This window comes from Mytilus trossulus, chromosome 9 (assembly GCF_036588685.1).
Source record: "Mytilus trossulus isolate FHL-02 chromosome 9, PNRI_Mtr1.1.1.hap1, whole genome shotgun sequence".
NCBI lineage: Eukaryota > Metazoa > Mollusca > Bivalvia > Mytilida > Mytilidae > Mytilus > Mytilus trossulus.
In genome coordinates this window covers 53,036,320-53,061,324 of record NC_086381.1, presented here as the reverse complement: position 1 = coordinate 53,061,324, position 25,005 = coordinate 53,036,320, and the positions used below count along the sequence as shown (strand labels likewise).

At 31.9% G+C, this 25,005-nt stretch overlaps 1 protein-coding gene across 2 annotated transcripts in view; it reads right to left on the bottom strand.

Moving 5' to 3' along the window:
- LOC134683108 (BOS complex subunit NOMO1-like) overlaps nucleotides 1-25,005 on the bottom strand; it is a 45,464-nt gene that overhangs the window by 19,696 nt on the left and 763 nt on the right. Inside the window, exons 2-23 of one of the 2 annotated variants that reach the window (XM_063542196.1) lie at nucleotides 24,195-24,330; nucleotides 18,720-18,927; nucleotides 18,163-18,238; nucleotides 16,667-16,744; nucleotides 15,962-16,036; nucleotides 14,819-14,953; nucleotides 14,318-14,407; nucleotides 12,940-12,996; nucleotides 11,869-12,068; nucleotides 11,006-11,183; nucleotides 10,283-10,424; nucleotides 8,407-8,474; nucleotides 7,524-7,587; nucleotides 6,631-6,767; nucleotides 6,056-6,204; nucleotides 5,498-5,596; nucleotides 4,996-5,130; nucleotides 4,574-4,656; nucleotides 3,950-3,966; nucleotides 3,518-3,660; nucleotides 2,599-2,725; nucleotides 834-950 (exon numbers count right to left, since the gene is read on the bottom strand). In XM_063542196.1, the coding sequence (XP_063398266.1) occupies nucleotides 834-950; nucleotides 2,599-2,725; nucleotides 3,518-3,660; nucleotides 3,950-3,966; nucleotides 4,574-4,656; nucleotides 4,996-5,130; nucleotides 5,498-5,596; nucleotides 6,056-6,204; nucleotides 6,631-6,767; nucleotides 7,524-7,587; nucleotides 8,407-8,474; nucleotides 10,283-10,424; nucleotides 11,006-11,183; nucleotides 11,869-12,068; nucleotides 12,940-12,996; nucleotides 14,318-14,407; nucleotides 14,819-14,953; nucleotides 15,962-16,036; nucleotides 16,667-16,744; nucleotides 18,163-18,238; nucleotides 18,720-18,927; nucleotides 24,195-24,330 (2,514 nt within the window). Of the gene's footprint in view, nucleotides 1-833; nucleotides 951-2,598; nucleotides 2,726-3,517; nucleotides 3,678-3,949; nucleotides 3,967-4,573; nucleotides 4,657-4,995; nucleotides 5,131-5,497; nucleotides 5,597-6,055; nucleotides 6,205-6,630; nucleotides 6,768-7,523; nucleotides 7,588-8,406; nucleotides 8,475-10,282; nucleotides 10,425-11,005; nucleotides 11,184-11,868; nucleotides 12,069-12,939; nucleotides 12,997-14,317; nucleotides 14,408-14,818; nucleotides 14,954-15,961; nucleotides 16,037-16,666; nucleotides 16,745-18,162; nucleotides 18,239-18,719; nucleotides 18,928-24,194; nucleotides 24,331-25,005 lie in introns of both variants that reach the window. The other variant, XM_063542195.1, reaches the window with a different exon arrangement.

The following is a 25,005-nucleotide window of genomic DNA, read 5'->3' as shown; positions in this document are numbered from 1 at the left end:
TATTGGAGAAGTCTGTACAATTATGTAAGACTGATGTAGATAGGTAATGTGGTCAATTTGATTGGCAGTTTGGGCATTGTAATTAAAAGTCCACCTTGTCTCTGATTGTTTAGTGATAATGACAGTTGTCAATCATACTAGTTGAATCAATACCCACTTACCTAATAAAAATGTTTTTAAAAAAGCCTGCACATCAACACACATTAATGACATTCTTGAATGAACTGCTCCAATAATATACCCAGTTTTTTCAGTTTATTTGTGTATTATGTACACATACATGAGAACTATAGGGAACTATATTTTAGTGTGAATACATTTAGTAACAGTAGCTAACCTGTCCTGTTGTTAGGGAGGGTGGTGCCTAAGTAAAGATTTAGAACAAGTTCTAATCTTTCCAAAAATTATGTGACTGAAAAATTGTAAAGGATTCATGTCTCATTTAATCTGCAATTGAATAAATATACAAATTTCCAGAATATCTTTGTCTTTGTACAAATATTGATTTTAGTTTCCAGTCCAATTATTAGATAGAAATCTTGCCATTTGGGGATTCTTAAATAAGTCAATGATAAAAATGTTGTGTTACTGTCATAGACCTGAATATGGACAAGGTCAGTCTGGGTTAGAATTTACGCTCTTTAAAAAAAAACTTATGTTGTAAACTGAAGTATTGTATTAGCATAAATATAGAGCATAATTGAAATTGAAGGAGTGAACTCATAGTTAATCTTTCAGAACCTATTTTGGACAGTGTTCAATAAGATGAAAAAAAATAAAAGAAGGCTACTGTACCTCATTAACATATACATAACAATAAAATGATTAATTACCAGTTCAGGGAAGACAATTGTACCATTCTCTTGTGTAATATTATTACTCCTGTATTGTTTATCTCCACTAAGGGACAATACCACTCCAGGTAGAGCAGTCCCTACTTTGTCTACCACCTGTAAAACAACAATATAGGTGCAGATTTAATGTTAAACAACAATATAGGTGCACATTTAATGTAAAACAACAATATAGGTGAAGATTTAATGTTAAACAACAATATAGGTGCAGATTTAATGTAAAACGACAATATAGGTGCAGATTTAATGTGAAACAACAATATAGGTGCAGATTTAATGTAAAACAACAATATAGGTGTAGATTTAATGTAAAACAACAATATAGGTGCAGATTTAATGTAAAACAACAATATAGGTGCAGATTTAATGTAAAACAACAATATAGGTGTAGATTTAATGTAAAACAACAATATAGGTGCAGATTTAATGTATAACAACAATATAGGTGCAGATTTAATGTAAAACAACAATATAGGTGTAGATTTAATGTAAAACAACAATATAGGTGTAGATTTAATGTAAAACAACAATATAGGTGCAGATTTAATGTAAAACAACAATATAGGTGTAGATTTAATGTATAACAACAATAAAGGTGCAGATTTAATGTAAAACAACAATATAGGTGCAGATTTAATGTAAAACAACAATATAGGTGTAGATTTAATGTAAAACGACAATATAGGTGTAGATTTAATGTAAAACAACAATATAGGTGAAGATTTAATGTAAAACAACAATATAGGTGTAGATTTAATGCATAACAACAATAAAGGTACAGATTTAATCTAATTTCTAACAAAGTTCAATAGAGTTTTACAATAGTTCAATATCAAACACTGTAAACCAACTTATTTTCCGGGATGCTTTATTTCACATTTTACCCTTCTTGTCCACTTCGCTTCTATTTAATTTTGCGATTTTCTGATTTACTTGATGAAGTTTAATAAGGAAAGATCTAAGTTTTACATATTCAGGACGATTTATATTCGCGTAATTTTTCTACTCGCAAAAGTAGCGAAAATAAATCGCTCACGAAAATAATTTGCTTTACAGTATTCAGTCCTTTAAAAAGTTTATTTTTCCAAGGTTCATCCCACTTTTATTGTCACCATTTAATTTTAATACAAACCGTAATAGGGTTACCAATAAATAAGACTATGCTAGGTTATGAATCCTTTGAATAAACTTAATCTCAGCTTTAATCTTTTGTTTGTTATCATGCTGTGCTGTTGCATCACTGTTACAGGTTAGGGGGGGTTGGGTGCTGCTTGGTTTTCTCATTTGAATTGTTTAGAATTTTGTTGTCAGGGCCATTCATTACTTGCTGTGCTCTAGGGCGTATCCAGCCAATTAAAAAAAGGGGGGGGTTCCTAACCCAGGACAAAAAGGGGGGGGGGGGGTCCAACAACATGTCCCCATTCAAAATGCATTGATCGTCCAAAAAAAGGGGGGTTCGAACCCTGGAACCCCTCCCCCTCTGGATCCGCGCCTGTGTGCTGTATGGGTTTTGCTAATTGTTGAAGGCAAAATAGTGACCTATAGCTGCTAGCATTTAAGTCATTTGGTCTATCATATCACATCTGCTTATTTCATATTATAAATCTATATAAGTCATTCAGACAGCTACAAAGAGAAAAAAGCAACAAATACTAAAATCACATTATGTAGCTCACTTTAATATTACCAATAGAAATATAGCAATAATTATTAAAAGCATAAAATGTTGTTCCCCTTAACTAACCTTGACGGATATTTCTCCCAGTTTATAAGCAGAGAACACAGCCATTTCACCATCTTGTTTTACAAACACATAACCATGTTTCTCCGCAGTAACTTCATAGTCATTTCCTTTGTGTAGCGGTCCAATCCTGGAAAACAAAATTAATATGTGCAATCAATTTCCTTACCAAGTCCATTGTTATCTTCAATTTTTAGATTCACTTAATTTGCTGGATTATATTTTTTCTCATTGTAGATATGGTTTATGGTTTTCTTGGAAACATTTTGTAAAATTTTACTTCTTCAAGTACTGTGGATTCATTTATTTTCGTGGGTACCAATTTTCATGGTTTGAGGAAAACTTACATATTCCTTGATATTTAATACGTGGTTTTGGCAAAGTCTACACTCATTCCTTTACAAAATTTGTATTATGTTGAACCTTTGAATTCGTGGTTCTCCTGTACCCATGAAATCCACGAAAATTGGTATCCAACGAATATTAATGAATCCACAGTAATGATTTTAACCTTAATTACAATTTTGTATCCTTACAATGTACAAAGTATGAAGCTATCTCTCCAACTTTAGTATTGTTATTCTTTCATCATGTAACTTATACATACAGATATTTTCTTACTGTTATATTTTTTTTATCTCTAAAGAGATATAGATTATTACAAGTAAAACCTCAATAGATGAGATGTTCAGCTTCATATATACTTTAAGAATAAAGAAGACATAAAAAAGCAGCCAATTGTAGAAAAGATTTCAGTGCCTCTCTAAGATTTGCAACATCAAAATAACAAAGTGTCAACTATCTTTTTTTTTAATTTTCTTTCATTTTAGATCAATTGTTCAGAACGAAAGCCACATTAAGTTTGCAACTTATTCCGTCCAACTACTCCTACCTGTGTCTTATTAATTGCATTTTAACTTACTTAAATCCACCATTAGCAGCTGAATCAACAGAAACAGAAGGTGCCTGGACTCCTTTAGTTGTCACAGTGATATTAACTCCCATTATTGCAGGTTTTATATGACCAATGATAAACACACCTCTCTTACCAATAAACTTAGCTACCTCACCGGCACAGGTATCTAGAAAATAAATTATAGTCATATATTAGTGTCGATCAAAGTTTGTTAACACTCCTCTCTTACCAATAAACTTAGCTACCTCACCGGCACAGGTATCTAGAAAATAAATTATAGTCATATATTAGTGTCGATCAAAGTTTGTTAACACTCCTCTCTTACCAATAAACTTAGCTACCTCACCGGCACAGGTATCTAGAAAAATAAATTATAGATATATATAAGTGTCAATCAAAGTTTGTTAACACTCCTCTTTTACCAATAAACTTAGCTACCTCACCCGCACAGGTATCTAGAAAATAAATTATAGATATATATAAGTGTCAATCAAAGTTTGTTAACACTCCTCTTTTACCAATAAACTTAGCTACCTCACCGGCACAGGTATCTAGAAAATAAATTATAGTCAAATATAAGTGTCGATCAAAGTTTGTTAACACTCCTCTCTTAACAATAAACTTAGCTACCTCACCGGCACAGGTATCTTAAACATAAATCATATTATAAGTGCCACTCAACAGTTTTATGCAATTGCTATTTCTTTAATATCAGTTGGTTATTTTGTTTAAATGATTTTTTTTTATTTTTTTTCAACAGAACCTGTTAGAATCCTATGAAAGACTGCAAACTATATATTCCTTTTGGACAGTGCCATTAAAAGTATATCTGATGTTCAGAAGTTGTTGTTTCTTCATTTTTTATATAGACCGTTGGTTTTCCTGTTTGAATGTTTAAACACTACTAATTTTTGTGGCCCTTTATAGGTTGCTGTTTTGTGTGAGCCAAGGCTCTGTATTGAAGACTGTATTTTGACCTATAATGGTGTACTTTTATAAATTGTGACTTGGATGGAGAGTTGTCTCATTGAACTCATACTGCATCTTCTTATATCTACTTACCTCCTAAAACAGCCACTTCTGTTTTGGCAGGACTGAATAACAGTTCTTTGGAACTAACACTAACTTCCAGCTTTTCACCAGTTCTGAAATGAAACACAAGCTTTATTCAATTTTTTTATGAAATGCAAGAACAGAAAGTATATAACTATATCTATATATACATGTGTTGGGTCCATTACATTTTTTTCCCTTGGTTAAAACTTCTATTGACAATGTTACAGATTCTTTTGCAACTCCTTCATTGAAACAAAAACACAACATAACATGACCGTCTTTCCTTGGTCTCTGACTCACAAATTTTATATAAAATTTCTTCTGACTTTAATTCAGATTGTGAATTAATTGCTGCAGTGAGCACATGAATAACTTTTACAAAAATTAGTTTAATATTATAAAGGAGACTGAGATTCATGAGATATTACCTTGCCCAATGTGAGAACTTGTAAACAAATGGTCCAGTTGGTTGTGGTGCTTTGTTGTCTTTGGTATCAGCTGGTGGGGATTTGTTTTCTGTAGTCAGTGGACCAAGGACTATAGGTGTTTTATCCACCAGTGATCTATAATATAAAACATACATACATTTCAACTATTTGCTTGATTTAAAATACTTTCAATTTATGTGAAGTAATTAAATGATGACAATTATGTTTTCAGCTGGAATATGTTGGATTTTCATCATAAGTATCTTTTCTTTTTAAAGTAGTTCAATAAACCATCTTACACAACTTTGCATACAATTTTATGTTCTGTGATTTAAAAGTCAGTAAAATTGAAATTTGATAACTAATAGATAATATATAATTCATTTTAGGAACACTTATTTATCTCAATGATTAATTTCATGTGTAAACACTGATATTTCAAAATTAGGAAGAAAGCATTAAACTGATTACAATAAATATAGAATCAAATCAAATCACTTACAAAAGTGTTACTGCTAGATCCTGAACAGCTTCTTCTGTTGTAACACTGCCCTCTATCAGATGTTTTACTGCTGTCAAGGTCAGCAACTCTGGACTAGATCTGAAATTACAAATGAAATCCAAATTGAATATTGCACAAACAATTTCATAATGTGACCTCAGATGGGGCTTATGGAAACTTGAATGAAATGTTTTTTTTCATATTTCCTCTCTCAATCATGTCATCAAAGTTACCTTTTGTTTTAGATCAATTGTTAACAGTAACAAGATAATTCAAACAGTATTTGATTTTTTTGGTTTTGTTCAACCCACTTCATATTTCCAAGTAATTTATTTGAACATATTTATTCAATATAAGCTAGAGATAGTAAATTTTCTTAGGTTGAAGCCATCTTGTCTAACCTAACATTGCTATGTCTTGAAATTCGAATCTATATACCACACTGCTTAAAACTGATTTATTTTGACTTTATATCATGATTTTATTTTTCAATAACATGCTATTTCTGTAGTCTTCATCTTAAATGTGTCATTTGTGTATATATCCAAACAAACTTACGTGTCATAAGTGTATATATCCTTTTCAAACTTGTGACAGGAATCTGGAGTCAACTTATATACACCTGGCTGGGCTAAACAGAATCTATTCTTTCCTTTATTTAAATTAAATGATCCAACTGTCCCAACTTTCTTCTCATGGGCAAAATGCTACAAAAGAAGAGAAATTGTTTAGCCTTCATTTTTTAATTGAGTATATATTAAAACGTTTATTTTCACTTTATTAAAGATAGTAAGACTCCATAGGGAGAGTTTAATTATTCTTTAAAAAATAAAACAAAGCTAAACAAAACTATGGCATCAAGAAAATAAAACAAACATAGCCCACAAAAACCTTACACAGATAAATTTTCAGTATAGTGTTCTATTTCATACCATTATTACAAACTACAAAAAAAATTGAACATGATTCAAATGACAACAATTCCTTACTAACTAAATTTCAAATTTGAGTATCTTTATAATCAATATATCTCTTCATGTAAGAGTCAATTTTAGTCCACCCCTTTTCACAGTTGTTTAAGTTTAAAACCAGTCAATAATAGCATCCGTCCTGTATATCATCAATTTACTTACCAACTTAATTTCATGTGAAATACTACATTTGAGTATATATCCAGTCTGTATGAACTTAATTCCTGTTAGATCTTTATCTGTGACCTCTATGTCAATGGTCTTCTCTTTCCAACACCAGGTGTCATGCATCAAAATGGCTGAAATAAAACAATGGCTTCCTCTCAATCTGATACACATGTAAATGTGAAATGTAAATATTGGATGAAACACAGTGTTATGAGATAAGTTTAAAAGATTATAATATTTTTTTAGTTTTCCCTTAAATGAAAAAACATGAATATTTTACATATTGATGGTAAAATGATAAGGATAATTGTTGGTGTCTCAAATTTAGCACTTGTAGCAATATGGAGGCGGTCAGTTTCTATTGGTGGAAGAAGAAAATGTACCTTTTGAAAATCAAAAACTAAAGGAATTTAACTATCCTAGTCAATTAAAATTGAAGATGAACATGTGCAGGATTTAGGACAAACAACCTTAGTGTTGACAGGCTGGAAATACAGTAAATGAACTACTCATACTACCTGGCAACAGAGGCCCCTTTGGTTTGCTGACAATTTAATTAATTTCAAGATGATCAATGAAAAGGAAACAAATTTTGTCACTTAATAATTTTCAGTAAGTCTACAATTTTATATCTTTAAATCTGACAGACAGACAAAATCCTTGTGAAAAAAATTAAAAATCTGCCAAGTTTAACCCATATAGCCAATAAATCATGACAAATTTCAAAGACAGTTTATATTTTCTAAGAAACCCTATAAAACTAATTATTAATCATCATATTTCTTTATTTGCAAAGATTGCAATTAAAATATTTGATCATGTTGACTGTACACTATGAATCATGAAAACATGAAAATTTAAGCATGCAGACATGTTGATGTACCTACCTTTGTATTTTCCTGGCATTACATTCTCAAAATAAAATATGCCTTCTTTCCCAGATTCTTTCACCTTTAAAACAAAATAACATATCACAATGCTTTAAAACAAAATTCATTAAAGTTAACCATTATCATAACTGACTTTTATATCTTAATTGAAATTATATATTATCAAAATGATTAAAAAAACACGTATGTTTCTTCATAATAGCATCCACAAATTTATTTTCTAAGGTGAGTTAAAAATAAATAGAGATTATTTGGTTTTCTACACATTGTTATCATACAATATCATCCCCAAGGCCACAATGTGAACCTTTCAGACGAGCGAGTGAATACTCTAAAAATAGAGTTGTATATCTGCTGAAAGAATTTCAACAAAATGCACATAAAAATGTTACTAAATGCACTATCAATAATAATTGACATCCAAACATGCATATCATAAAATCCAGCATCATCTTTCATTCTGTGGAACATGAAAATGAGATAAAATCTCTAATTTGGCATTAAAATTAAGATCATATCATAGGGAACATGTTTACTAAGTTTTAAGATGATCGGACTTCAACTTCATCAAAAACTACCTCAACCAAAAACTTTTACCTGAAACAGGATGAGTGGAGAGATGGACAGACGAACAGACGGACACACAGACCAGAAAGCATAATGCCCAAAAATGGGGCATAAAAAAGATGTGGTATGATTGCCATTGAGACAACTCTCCACAAGTGACGAAATGACATCGAAATTAACAACTATAGGTCACCGTACAGCCTTCAACACTGAGCAATGCCCATACCGCATAGTCAGCTATAAAAGGCCCCAAAATGACAAATGTAAAACACTTCAAACGAGAAAACTAACAGCCTAACTTATGCATATTTACCTGAACTGTTTGTTTAAAGTCATCTCGGCCTACAGCCTCTAATGATACCTCCATAGATCCACACTTCTCTGTTTAATGAGAAAGGAATATTTCAGTTATATAGTCCTACAGTTTGAATGTTACCTGCTTTATCAACCCCGTCATTACTTAAAATTATTGACCATGGAATAGTAGGTACAGTAATATCCCACATACAAAACAAAGGAATAGGTTCAGTAAGACCCCTTTTTGGTCCCAAAATATAGCAGTTTTACTAAATTGTGAAAATGTAATCTTTAATCTATATTTTGGAAGGTAAAATGCTTCTGCTACATAAATATGCGCAGTTTTTGATAATACAGTGCACAAATATTGCGTACTAGCATCATTAAGTCATGCTAAATTATTGAAATCTTCAAAATTTTAACATTTTGGTTAATTGTTAGACAGTTTCCGTCTAAAATGAAAGTGGCCACATTCGTGTTCATTTATAATATTGAAACGTGAGTTGTATTTGATGATAATACAAAACATATATAAAGGTTGAGGATGAACACGGATGCGCCCACTATCATTTTTGACAAAAAAACATCTGAAAAGTGATGTTTTTTTGCGTATTTGATAGATTTTTCATATTTAAGCTTGAATCAGAGCGTTTTAAATGACTAAATCAGTTAAAATCTTTCATATAAACTAATCAAATCAATTTAAATAGACACTTAAGTGTTTAAAAAGTGTCAAAAAACTTTCGCTAGATGAACCTGAAATTTGAGGCTAAATCGAACTTTACCGACCCTACTCCTATCGATAACATTCTCAAATATAACAAAAGCAAAAACAAGTGAAACTGCGAGCTACTGCTCACTGATGATACCCCCGCCGCAAGTGGATAATATTAATAGTGTAAAAATATGCAAGTGTTGTAAACAGGAAGTTGTCAAGTGATGAATCTGAAAACGCATCACACGGTATAGCTGACTTCTATAAATCCTGAAACCAAATTTCAGAAATTCTTGTATTGTAGTTCCTGAGAAAAATGTGACGAAAATTTTCAACTTGGCTATCATGTGTAAAATCATACAAGTGTTCGGTAAACAGGAAGTTGTCACGTGATCAATCTGAAAACGCATCACACGGTATAGCTGACTTAGATAAACCCTGAAACCAAATTTCAGAAATCCTTGCATTGTAGTTCCTGAGAAAAATGTGACGAAAATTTTCAACTTGGCTATCATGTGTAAAATCATACAAGTGTTCGATTAACAGGAAGTTGTCAAGTGATCAATCTGAAAACGCATCACACGGTATGGCTGACATATATAAATGTTGATACCAAATTACAGAAAGGGTGGATGTGTAGTTCCTGAGAAAAATGTGACGAAGGTTTCATGGGACAGACTGACTGACGGACGGACGGACTGACGGACGGACTGACAGACAGAGGTAAAACAGTATACCCCCCCTTTTTTAAAGCTAAAGCGGGGGTATAATAAAACAGTATACCCCCCCTTTTTTAAAGCGGGGGTATAATAATTAAGTCCTACTTTAATACCTAAAGCATGTGTTAACATTGTTCAAACTTTATAATGACTTAAACAAATTTTCAATCTAGAAAACATAAGTTTCATTGTGGAAAATTGTCAGCAATTTTATATTCTTGAAGCTTCCTTTTTCATTATTCCTTCAGTTTTTTACTTCAATGATATATTAATATATGTAAGAAGATATGGTATGAGTGCCAATGAAACAACTCTCCATCCAAGTCCCAATTTGTAAAAGTAAACCATTATAAGTCAAAGTACAGCCTTAAACATGGAGCCTTTGCAAGCTGTAAACTTATCTAAAGCTGAGAATCTATTTTAGAAGCCATTTTTTGTATTTGGCAAAGAATAAGTACCTAGACAAGCCACAGCTCCTGTAACTTTGGCTCTGAACTGTGTAAACATGACATCTAATAAAGGAGCATTAGGTATGATGATCGACTTCTCACTGGGAATAATCTGGAGACCTCCAGCAACCTCTTCTTCAGTCAGGTGTACCTACAAGATAACAAATTCAAGGTCAAATCAAAGTCATAATCTGGAGACCTTTAGCAACCTCTTCTTCAGTCTGGTGTACCTACAAGATAACAAATTCAAGGTCAAATCAAAGTCATAATAATCTGGAGACCTCCAGCAACCTCTTCTTCAGTCAGGTGTACCTACAAGATAACAAATTCAAGGTCAAATCAAAGTCATAATCTGGAGACCTTTAGCAACCTCTTCTTCAGTCTGGTGTACCTACAAGATAACAAATTCAAGGTCAAATCAAAGTCATAATAATCTGGAGACCTCCAGCAACCTCTTCTTTAGTCAGGTGTACCTACAAGATAACAAATTCAAAGTCAAATCAAAGTCATGTATTGCTATCTGCTGACATACTGTTTATTGAAAACAGTTGTGAATATATAAAATTTAGACTTTTAAAAATTTAGCATAAAAATAAATTGCTGCAAAGTTTGCTAGGAAATACTAAACATGCCATAAAGTCCAAGGGCCAAATAAGTTGCTTAACAGTATTCTTTTTTCTATCACATGTATTGTAGTATTCTAAATTTAATGAACACTTGTAAAGGCTGTACCTTAATCAGATATTTGCCTGATGCAGCATGGGTACAGAATTTTCCATCTTTATCTGTTGCAATGGATACAGCATCAGAATTTTTCCCTTCTGGGAAATAGATGACTCTTCTTTGTGGAGGTACTTGTCTAAGACCCTCAGGAAGCTTATCAATGACTATTTGACCACAAAGGCGGAATCTGTAAGAAATAGATATATAATATACAATACAAGAAATCTTTGTTTCCTTTGAAGTATTCATTTTACCATATCTTAGCTAGTAACCATCAGACTCTAGCACCATTCAGTAATAAACCAAAATTAATAAATGTGGTTTCACAATGTGTGAAATAGAACATAGCTCAATCTAACATTCAGAATTTTTGTTAAATTTGCCCATCAACATCAAATATGTCCATTTTTACGAATCTTTGGAATTCTTAACAAAATCATATTGATCTTATATCTTGCATTTTATATTTTGCACTTTTAACATGAAATTTAAAAGAGTTTTGGCAAAATCATGTATTTAACATACCTACTTTTCTTTAAAAAGTTACTTTAATTCAGAGCCGTTTCAAAACTTTGTAAGCATAGAAATGTCAAAATCAATCAGATGGAATCACTGGATTCTGCCTGTGAGTTAATTGAGACGACAAAGTATGGAATAATTGTTGAGGTTGTGACAGACTTAACCACCAGAACCAGAACCAAGATAATCTAGATGATTTTTGTTTTGTCAAGACTTAAAAATATTCTAGTTTTCTGTTCATTGGTAATGTCATAATAAAATTCATTTTGAAGATTTTACTGTAAACTGATATTTCCACAGAAGCCTATTCATACAGAGAAGTGAAAACCACCAAAATACCCCAATAATCTTACTTAGTAGCTACAATATCTGGTAGATGTGGAGTATTAGGTGATATTTTAACACTGGTTTCATCAAACAGGATGTTGTCAGCCTCCACTTTGATGATATATGATCCTGTTTTCATATTCTCTAAATGATAAGTTCCATCAGACTTGGTTGTAGACTGTTTTTTTCCATTCACATATACTGCAGCATTCCCAACTCCAGATCCCTTAAAAAAAACCAAATTAATATACAGTGAAACCTGCTTAAAGTTTATTTAAGGAATAGCACAAAAAGTAATCTCATAACACATGTACAGATGATCTTTTAATACAGGTCAATTTTTATAAAATGCATTTTATATAGAGTGGGGTGCTCATTTTCACCAGATCTTTCCATGTTTTCTATGGTTTATGTTCAGGTCTATATGTTTTTGAAGTATACTGATATTTCTATATGAAGATAACTTCAAATGCAACACATTCCTAAGCTTGAAAACATGTTTGTTTGAAAATAATCAAAGGGTGTCTGAAATTTCCAGAAATTTTGTCAATGGGGGACACATATTTGCCGTTTTTACACATCTATTAAAAACCAAATAACTGTAGCTTTATATAATATCTATTAAATAAATTTCATTATAGATGACAGCAGACATTTCAAAAGTGTAAAAAAACAGAAATTTAGGCCAATCAGTCAACAAATTACTAAGAAAAAAATCTTTGAAAATCCTGTTTTTCATTCAGGAAATTGACCGAAAATTGTTGTCCGTTTTTCGATCTTTTGCAGTAAGTGCCGTAATTTTGTTTAAGTTTAAAAAATAATCATATTTGTTATTAAATTATAATTCATTGGCATATTTCTTCCATTTCAGCCATCCTTTGAAGTGTTTACACCTCAAAATCATAAAACGGCGAAATTGTGTCCCCGGCAAATATGGGCCCCCCACTCTATTACTATCACAATAAAACAAACAAAATATTGTTTAATCTCCAAGATTATGCTTTTGTATAAAAATACAAAACTCAATTTAGTTACAGGACATTAAAAGAATTACATTACATATACACAGAAAGAATATATCGCAATACAAAAATTACCTTTACAGAATTGATAACTCTGCCGCTAACAGAAAATCCTGATACTTGGAAAGTTTGCTGCAATATAAAAGAAAAAAATTAATGAAATAAGGAGATTTGTGCACAAGAAACCATGCCATGTATACAAAATATTAAACATTTCAATTTTGATAAAAACCTGTGTAATCTTGTTCAAAAAAATTAATGTGGTATCATTTCCATTTATTAAAGTTCACTGTATAATGAACAAGTGTATTAAGTTTCAAGTTGATATGACTACAACTTCAAAGAAAATAAGTTAAAAACAAAAACTTGAATCTGATAAAAGATGGACAACAGACTAACACACAGACCAGAAAACAAATTCCCTCCTAACTATGGTAGGTGGAACATATAACTTATCTTTATAAAACATTCCCTCCTAACTATGGTAGGTGGAACATATAACTTATCTTTATAAAACAGACTGTTGAAAAATAAAAGAAAACCTTGCTCTCTTTATATAAATTTAATTACATATGAATACAAATACGAATTTGTTTATTATAGTGACATTGTGTATATATACAGTATAATAGTAATATTTGTCAATACAATGTTTGTAAACCCTGCCCATTGGACCTATAAGTCACTTAAAAAATATAAATCTTTAAATGACATGTATATATGAAAAGATAAATAAATAATTCAAATGTTCTCTAACCTAACTCTAACCAAATTTTTCATTTTCCTGACAAGTGGATTTTTTTTAGTTCTGTCAATGTGAGGTTTGTTTAAACTCATTCTTCATTGGTCAAAATTTTATTATGACATCAATTTATTGGCTTTCTTTCAGCAATTTTAGTAAGAAAAGAAAGTTTTATTACAGTATTATTTGATTAGAAGAAACTTTATCTTAGGTATGTAATATACATTTTTTTTTGTGTTGTTGTGTTGCTGTATTATTTTAGAATTGAATGCTTCTTTTTGTAAAATCATTGGGGTGTAAAGGCGTTGAGCGCTTCATTCTAAAAATGTGCGCACGGTCAACGCTTTTACAACCCTATGAAGTTACAAAAAGAAGAATTCAATACTTATAATTACATTTTTTAGCTATGATCATGAAAACACGAATTTTATAAATTTTTATTTAATTCACCTGTGCACTTTTTTATGTGGGACCACATGTTATCATGAATGAAAAGTTTTATTGACTGATGCAATTGCTGAGGTAATATCATGTGATGCACATTTAGCCAATTAGAATAAAGTAATATAATGAAACATACATCTATTAAATGTAATTATTGTCTTATACCACACATCTTTTATTACTTATATACATGTATTGTGTTCTCTTTAAGTTGAGCGACTGCATCTTTCAAATATCTGCAGTAATCATTACTAAAAGAAATTTTACCTGTAAATTGACTGAATTATGAAGAACCCTGAACTCCATACTAGCAGGTACAACATCAAATCTTATATGTTCTCCTTTAAAAAATGGTACCTGAAAAGAATGAGTATAACATTGTGTCATTCCCTCTCAAAGTATTATATTTTTTCACACAGAACTCTTCATACATTGAACAAATTACTACTGTACAATAATTGCAAATTCATCAATTGATTTAACGTTCATTTCTCAAACAGAAGTGGCTTGATGTTTTTCTCTTACAATTAAAGCTAAGTCTATCACGTATTTATGGCTATATTTATTTCCTATCAATCATCATATACTTTTTTTTACATACAGAATTTTCCTTATATGGAACAACATACTGAAGCAAGTGCAAATTTATTAATGGTCTTCAAACAGACGTGGCATGTTTTTCTTTCTTTTGAAATTATTGCTCAATTTATCATCTATTTCTGGCTGTTTCTATTTTCTCCTACCAAAAACATCCTTTTTTATACTTACAATGCTATACTCTCCTACAGACAGAGAGGGGAAGGTAAATGTGCCATCATCCTTTGATGTAACATAACATAAAGAATCCTGCTTGTCAGGGGAGACAAATCCTTTTGGAACTGATTTTTCGCAGTCCAACACATCCTAAAAGTAAAATAATAGTGCTTAAATATTTTCAAGTTAAATTCATTGAATTATGTGCATCAAGAATGTGTCCCCAGTACACAGATGCGCCATACACACTATCATTTCCTATATTCAGTGGACCGTGAAAAAAGGGGAAAATCTCTAATTTGGCATTAAAATTTGAACGATCAAGATCATATCATAGGGAACATGTGTAGTTCAAATTCACCAAAAACTACATCGACGAAAAATTTTAACCAAAACTTTAACCTGAAGCGGGACAAACAGACAAACAAATGAACAGACAGAAGGACGAACAGATGCACAGACCAGAAAACATAAAGCCCATAAATGGGGCATTACAAAACTGTACAATGAATATCGACTGTGGATACTGTTAATTATTAGAGACTGGTCAGGCTTAACCACAATAATGTATAAGCTTGATGATTTTTTTAAACAAGTTTGCCCTGGATTCCTTATCTATAGTGTTTCTAAATAATGGCTTGATAGAAGCTTCTTCCATCAAACAATCATTTATCACACTTTATAAATACTGAAATTTGATTTTCAGATATCAGAAAGAAAGTTAAATTTTCATATCAATAGTTCCAACAGTTTGAATTGTAAGGTGATTATAAGAGACAGATGAGGATATATAAATGTCAATTTCCAACTGATGACTTGTCTTTTCCTTATTGCACAATGAAGGTTTCAAATACCATAAGAAATAAAGAAAGTTGAACAAGAATGTGTCCCTATTACACGGATGCCCCATCCGCATTATCATTTTCTATGTTCAGTGGACCGTGAAAATGGGGTAAAAACTCTTAATTTGGCATTAAAATTAGAAATATCATATCATAGGGAACATGTGAAGTTTCAAGCTCATTGGACTTCAATTTCATCAAAAACTACCTCTACCAAAAACTTAAACTTGAAGTAGGAGGAACTGTCGAATAAACAAACAGACACACAGACCAAAAAACATAAAGCCCATAAATGAGACATAAAAATTATATTTACCTGTTTGTTAACAACTTTTGAAAAGAGTACAAAGTTAACTCCCTTGATTGGCTCTCCTTCACTTTGTACCTTTCCCTAAAATCATGGCAAAGATTTATTAGAACTAAAACTAACTCAATATATTTACAGTATAGTAACATGATTAACAAATTGACATGTATTGGTAATAGCAAGTTTATTTACAATTTGATTTGCTCATATGATTGTAATTTTTTATAACACTAGTCTACATAGAAAATGAAAGACTGTGCAACACAAGCACCCCTTAAAACTTGATACATGTGTGTGCTGTAAAATATCACCTGTGATTCACATTATGAGACATTTTTTTATTAAGACGAATGAGCACAATGATGGATTAAAAAAACTTCATTTTGAGTCAAAGATATGTTGGCCTGTCCTGCATAGTCAGTAAGGAACAATTAGCTTCAAAGCTTGAACTGGATTACAGCTCTTTTATAAAAGCATTCAAAGCAAACCTTTGATCAACTTGCTTGCTATGTTTGTATACATAAAATAGACTGAAACTCAGCCTACCTATTGTTTGCAAACATCCAAGCAAAAATAGTAAGCAAGTTGATCAAAGGTTTGCCTTGCATGCTTTTATAGAAGAATTCTCAAATATAAGACTTTTCGCTTATGATTTTTTTTTTTTTTATGAACTTTAAGACAATATCTTAAGCATTGGTGTACATTTGTACTTACCACCACTTGATAACCAGCAATCACTATAGAACTTCCTACATCACCATTGTCAGCCGTCACTGTAGCCTTGGCTTGTTGCTGGAAAGTATTTATTACAATGTATCAAATATCATCAGGGCTCACGCTACCAGGCGACTTGGGCGAAGAAGTCGCATTCCCAATCATCACTTCGCTTTCCTCGACCCCCAAATGCGAAAACAAGTCACCCTGTTCTTGACGATACTCGCTTTCAGTCGCTTCCATCATCGGACATTTTCAACTTTTACCAAGTTGATAAAACATCAATTTTTTATTGATAATTAAAGAAATTTAGGCATAAACGATTCATTATCGAAAAGAGGTTGAAGCATTGTCTTTGCAGTGTGTTGCAGGTTATTTGTTAAAAATACAACTTTTTATCCGGTGCTTGTTACTCGAAAATGTACATGAACCTAAATTTCGGCGGCAAAATAAGTTGGTTACTTCTTTCAAAAGTGATAAAAGTTGCCTCCAGTAAATGTTTAATCCATTTATTGCATTAAAAACATCATGTTCCTTTCATAATAACTTGTCAAACATCGTTTATTTTTGTAAATTTTCTTGCATTCGTCCGCCATTGATCGATTTCTAAACTACGGATCAAAACCGGACCAGCTATGAATGAAATCTGTACTTTTACAATAATTACTATAGACGCACGGATGGAACAGTTGACAGAAGAATATTGATCCCAAAGGGAAAAATACGTATTCCACAGGCATTCAGAGACTTTTGGTTACATCTAATTGGTTGGTGTATATAATTCCCTATATTTTTTATGGATTGTTACAAACTTGCTGAACTCTGAGAGCAGAGACTATAATATACTAATATCAATATATTATGGCCCAGCTTAATAACTTTTATATTTTTTTATAAGAAACACTGAATTTCATACACAAGATAGATTTGAATTTAATTGTAATTGATTATTAATAATTTCCTTAGATTTTTTAAAATACAAAATTATTTCTTTTTAGTGCTAGATATTTTAAAAATATTTAGTTGGCAGTTTCTCACAAGAACCTTAGTAAAACTTTTTAATTTGAAACGATACTTTAACATGTTTAATGAATTGAATCATATAAAAAGAACATTATTTACATATGACCCTTTATACTACAGTAAAATCCAAACATTGTAGCGCACTGCGCAAATGAGCACTTCTCTTTCAAATCTCACCACTTCTCCCTTTGAGTTTTAAAAAGAGAAGTCACTTCTCCCTATAATTCTGAAGTAGTGTGAGCCCTGATCATGATTGTTTGGATAGTTTATGTAAAAATTGCATATAATGACATTTATTATGTTTTCCTAAAACATCCGTAGAATATTCAACCTATTAAATTGCCAGGAGTCTGAAATAGTTGTGAATAAATAAGATTATTTTTTTTCAAAGCCAGGTTGTTAATATCTTTACATTTGTTTCAATTAGATGATCACCTTGTTTTACACTAATGTTTACATGAAGCAGTTCTTACCTGTATGAATTTATATTTTGGAGACGCTGTTGCTTTTATATCATAATCCCCTGGCATGACTTTACTGAAAATGTAGCTGGAAAAGATATCATACAGCATTTGAATTTGTTATCACATTCTCTTCAAGTTTAATATTGATTTAGAAAGTCTTCCATATTCTTTCTTGAATATGCTGCTTATATATTATAACCTGAAGACTTCTTTGCTAATAGAAAGGTATAGATTGTATTGTCTCACAACTACCTAACAAATGTAAAACTAGAATCTGACATGTTAGCAGGGACTCAGCTTGTACATTTTTGTGTCGCACAAAAACGAGTAAATAAAACTGATGTAAAGAAAACAATTTCATAAATTTTGACACTAGGAATTAATACATTTTTGTTTAGGGACCAGTTGAAGCATGCCTTCTTACTGTGTTGAAGACCCATTGGTGGCCTGCAGTTGTTTTTGCTCTTTGATTGAGTCCTCTCCTCATCTCATTGACATATTCCCCAATTCCTTTCTAAATTTTATGAAATGTTCTGCAAATTTTTGTTAGAATCCAAGATACCAACCTGCCATCTTCAGCTGTTGTAACAGTTTGTAAAATTTCTGTTGACCCTGACTTGTGCAGTGTAACTGTCACACCAGAAGGTCCATTCACTTGACCTTTACTTATGACCTTTCCATTGACAGAGAACCCTGTAAACTTAAAATTTATGTCTTCCTGACGACTGCATGGGTCAGTGGTGCCATCTATCTTCAATTCTACACTCTCAGGTTCTGTAATATAAAAACAGTAAAATCATATCTAGATTTAGTTGGCACCAACCAGTTAAAGTTCTGATCAACAGATATCAGAAATCAATTTCTCAAACCAAATCTAAAAGTCAGATATTTAGTTCAGACACCGAGCCAGTGATATTGTTTGCCTTAAATTAGTGGAGAATAAAGGCTTTTTCCCCTGGAGAAGAATCCCAATTTGAAAAAAAAATGGCTTAAAATTATTCCCAAAAAGACAATTTTTTTCCCAAACAGTGCTGTCTCAGTAGAAATTGTGCATGAATTCAAACTGAAAAACACTCATTTAAACATTTTTCATGCCTAAAATGACTATATTTGCAGATTTGAGGGTCTATTTATGTATCATCACTGACAAAATGAGGTCTTATTTTAAAGCAGGGTTTGACTCTTGAAAATGGCTCTGTAAATTGAAGTTTCAGTCAAATTCATGGTTAATTTTAAATTTCCCAATTTGATGAAAATGACGCATATTTTCCAAATAAAAAAGGGTAGAGGTAGTTTTGTAAAAAGCCAACAATATCACTGCGAGCTGTACATACACTACAGCATAAAACTATATGATCCAGCTATTAATCATATATATTGAGAATAGTACATGGTATGGATAAATAGTTACTTCCTATACCACAGATGAAGGATAGAGATATCTGTTTTATATGAGTTATGGTAATAGTTTTCTGACTGAATTTTAAAGAGTCCTGTTTATTTAACAGTAAAAATATGTATCTCTGACAGTGTTCTCCCCAGGACCTTTTAGAATCATGGTAATCACTAATATGATGCTATTTTTTTTAATGTTCTGCTATCTGAATTGATTTTCTTATAGATTATGTTATGGATGTGATGCTATAATTTTTAGAAGCAAGACATGCAAGATGGTACCGTAAAAATATATACATATATTGAAGTAGCATGTATAGAGCTGTGGAGAACACCGGCACAAGAACAAGCTACATGAAGAGTCCCGAGTGTTCCGAATGGCAGGCTATGGACTAATGAGTTGTTACTAATCGGCCTAGCTGTACGGACGTGATCCTGATGTGAAGGACAACTAACAACTCCAACTGTAGAAGCTATACGGTGCCATACAAGGTAGTTATAGCTATATAATAAGTATAGTCAGATCACCACAATTGGTGTCAGAAGTCGGCAACGAATTCACTGGAAGTTCTTTGTTTTGACGTTTGTTGGCGCCGAATTTGAAGTTTTGACAAGTGAAAAAACACTTTTTTCCTTGATATATAACATATTAAGAATAAGGTGGATAGATTGATTCACTTTATTTATTTGCTTTAGAAGACTAATTATTGGTTGGCTGTTATAATTGAACAGAAGATACATTTATTTCATATTTCAACCCCCCTTTTCTGTCCCGTAAAATATCACATCAGACGTTCTGATGTTTGCGTTTTGATATTTCTGGGATTTACCTGCAATTTAAGGGAACATCAGATGTTCTGATGTATGCGTTTACATCATATGATTAGATAAACTTTTACTTCACAATGTGACCCCCTTTTTCCCACGATTATTAAACTTTAATATTCGTTGATTCATTGTTATTTTGATTAAAGTCTTATATTTGTCTTCTATCACACTGTAGATCAAATTATATATTTGTCAACTAGACACTATTTAATTTTTGCTTATACTTGTGTTTATATATATGACATGATAAGAGTTCACTTTTTAAATGTAGGATTAAATGTAGGAGAGGTGTTGATTAATTAAATTGTCATCTATCGATCTTTGTACATAATATAGATATCTGTATGTTTATTTATGCATGTCTATAAATTTGATTGTTTACCTGCACATTGATTGTACATATTGAGTTTATAAAACATTGATTTGACTGAATCAAGTTTTTTTGTGTTTGGATTTTTGTATATATACTTTTCTATTTTTGATACATGTATTGCTTGTACACTTTACTTGATTATTTGTAAGATTTATACAGGAGTTTTCGCATCAGACGTTCTGATGCTAGCGTTGCAAATAGTAAAACAAACTCTCCTGTGAAATGTTTACAGTTCTGAATATATGAGTGTGTTTGTCGTATATATTTTGCAGTTATACATGTAGTCGATTTTATTTTCTGGATACAAATTTCATATAATTTTAACAACATATAGAGTGTAATTGTATCCAAAAAGTATGAATAATTTTGACTTTTTTGATGGAACATCAACTCCAGGATGGTCCCTGTTCAAAACCAATTTTAATTTTACAGCTATTAAAAATGGGTGGAATCAAGAACAAAGATTACAAATGCTTATTTCGAAATTATCCGGAAAAGCACTGAGCTTCTATGAGAGGAGGCCAAATACTATACAAAAGGACTATGAAACATTATGCAAACTATTTGAAGACCGGTTTGATTGGGTTGGTTATTCATATTTAAGTTTAAAACATCTAGAGAATATCACCCCTTATCCAGGCGAATTAATAGAAGAATTTAAGCACAGAATTGAAGAACTTGTTGAGGGAACGTTTCCAAATAGATCTAAGAAAGAACAAGAACAGCTTGTTATAGAAAACTTTATAAACGCTTGTTGTGCTGAGGAAGAGCGAGAACTAGTTACAAAAGTTGCTGGAAGTTCAGTTGATGCAGCAACACGTTTCATGACCATATTTAAAAAAACAGAAGGATTTTTAAAACACAAAAGTTTGTGGGAAGAAAAACTTGATAAAGAGAATACTGAAAGAAAGAAAAATGATGTGTTATGCCATACCAGTTTCCAACATGAACAGAATGTGGCAGTAGTAGATTCTAAGCTGTTTCACAGGCATAGTAAAGGGGATTCAGACGAAAATCATGATGAAATTGATGATGATAAGGTTAATTACCCCAAGTCTAAAGATGCAGCTGTTATCAATGAGTGTTATGACAGTAAAGTTGGCGTAAGCGTTTCAGACACGCATTATACGCATCTTCAGGAGTCCATGCATGCTTTTGGAAAAAGTACAGTAGAAAAAGAGCAACTAACTACATCAGTACTAAATGCAGATAAGAGTTGTGAGTTTGACATCGACAATAACAACAACACCCAAATTACGCGAGAAAGTTTTGAATTTGATTTGAAGGACAATTATGGAGAACTTGAGCTTAATATATACCATGCAGATATACCAGCCGTCATAGAATCACATACAGATGGATCAACGATGGATGTTTCGCAAAAAGATACGAAGCTTACAGATGAAAACACAGCAGGATCAAATGAAGCACGTATTGCAGAGTTGGCTGTTGAAATAAAACATAAAGAGAAGGAGAAACTGAAAGTAAAGAAAAGTACTTTTGAAAGAAATGCGACAAGGTTTATGACCAAGAGAAAACTTCATAACTTAGTTAAAGCGAATGTTAAAGAAAATGATAAATTGAATAGAGAGACAACACTGCAAATTAAACAGATTGACGAATGTGCAAACAGTAAAATCAGCTTGGGCCAAATCAACAACGATCAATTTATCAACAGACACAATAAACAAGAAACAAAAGGAGACATTGGGTTATCAGATGTTTTAGTTAACAATCAGAATATTAAGAACCAAGTGGAACTGTTTGAATTAAAAGAATTGACAGATGCTATTGACTGCCTGGCTCCAAATTGGATTTACAAGTCAAACAAAAATGTAAGTTCAGAGCTGAAAAACCGCAAGCATCTTTATTGGATAGTAGTTCAAGATACCGATAACAAAAGATGCAACATTACTAAAGAGCAACCGGGAACACAAAAGAAATACGTAGAACAAAGATGGATACCGAAAGCAACACCAACTAGGGTTGATGAAAAAATGAGGTCTTGTTGTCAAAGCGTAGAGATTGCAACACAAACAGAACTGGAATATGTACCATTTCAGAAAACTAAACAAACGACAGAAAGAAAGATTGGTAAAGGTGTAGATAACTCCACTCAAACAATTGATGCATGTATTGATAAATCCACTCAGACGGTTCAAGAATCTCAAAAGATTGACACAATGGAGAAGCCAGTTGAAAGTTACATGGATGACAAGGGTTGTGCTATCAGTGGTGTTGTTTCATTTATCAGCGCTAATTCGGATAACAAACTACAACATCGTTTGTATAAGGATGATCACTTTGCAGGACAAATAAAAGACAAAGCACTGACAACAAAAAGGGAGAAGAAGAAGATGGAGGCGAAGGAGATGAAGAAGAATAAGAAGGTGAAGGAGACGAAGAAGAAGAAGACGAGGTCAGCACGTGAGAGTCAGTATGTGAGTCACATAAAAGGCAAAGAAATTAAAGACCAAGGCAGTGTAAGTAGAAAATCAAAGAACGGTTTAAGTGAGGAAGGAATTTCCAGCAAATGGCAAAGGTGTCTGAAGTCCTTGATAAAAATAAGAAAACCAAATGTTAAGATGATGAACAATGCACAGAAATTGTTGGAAAATAAAAGTAAAAGTGTTGACAAGCTATTGTTGAGAAAAAGGGGACGATTCAAAGAATTGCCTTCCTTACATCTTTGAGTTGACTACATATTCATATGTGTAATTAATGTATATATTCCAGTATGACGTTATTTGATGTATACTTAGTTCTTCCTATAGGCATTCGATTGAACTTATCAATAGTATATAATCTAATTTGTATATATGTTATTTCTGCAATGCGTATGTGTATATAAGATTTGTTAATATAATTAATGTTTGTGAATATACAAGTATAATGTGTATTCAGTTAAATGGCTGTAATGATGATGTTTCACAATGCCTCGTAATGTGATATACGCCTCAGTAACTATGGAGTTACAGAGCATTATAGAATTCAAAGAAATAACAGAACCCATTTTATAAAAAGGAGAGGAATGTGGAGAACACCGGCACAAGAACAAGCTACATGAAGAGTCCCGAGTGTTCCGAATGGCAGGCTATGGACTAATGAGTTGTTACTAATCGGCCTAGCTGTACGGACGTGATCCTGATGTGAAGGACAACTAACAACTCCAACTGTAGAAGCTATACGGTGCCATACAAGGTAGTTATAGCTATATAATAAGTATAGTCAGATCACCACAGAGCTTCTGAAGTTTTATAAAACTACATAAAATTTGACACTTATAAACTTCATAAGCTCTATATATATTAGATGTGACAGTGAGTTAAAATACTCTTCGTTGAAGACTCAGAGCTTCAATTAATTAATTGTTTTTACTCTATATAATTAGTGAGAGGGAAAAATGGATTTGTAAATATTTAAACATAGACTAGACATAAATTACCAAAGCTCCATCCTTTAGGTGGTTCTACTTTCAGTTTAAAGTCAGATTTGTCATACAATGGAATGAGATAGTACCCAGTGTTAGGAGCACAGTCTGTCTGATACTTTATACTACCATGCATGGTATACAGCTTCACCTGAAAACAATGTAAACACTTGATCATGTTAATAATAAAAAACAATATTCATACAACTTCACAAAGTGCTGAAATGACTACATCGGGCGTCGATTTAACCAGGTGCTGATCTGGCCACACTGGGTGCCCATTTGTCATGATTTGTCTAGAAATTCAATACAATACCTAGCAGTCAGGGGTACTACTTGTACAAGTGTATTTTATTTACTTGAAGAAGTAAAAAAAAATATACATATATAAGTAAATAAATAATGTTTAAATAATCTCCCCTTCATTTTCTCAAAAATTTACTTGTATAAGTAAATTTTTCTTACAATCCAACAAAAATCCTCAAGTTTTGAGATGTAAAATCATGCCTTTAATGATTTTTCCCAGGTTTGCTCAAATTTTTTAATTAAAGTTCAATGTTTCATCTCATTAGTTCAACAAAGAAACTGATTGCGCAAAGATCTTAAGTATTTGCACAAGGCCTTCAAAAATTGCTCCTTGGGGGCTTGTAAATGAGCAGTGTTCTGAAGATAACAGACAAATGAGATTTTCATTGTCCATGAAATTGCACTGAAATGATTAGTAAAGACATCTGCAAAGAGCAGATAATTTAAAATTCTATTACAGCAAAGAAATCCAAAGATTTCAATAAAAGAAGATAGGATGACTTTTTTACTTCTACAAGTA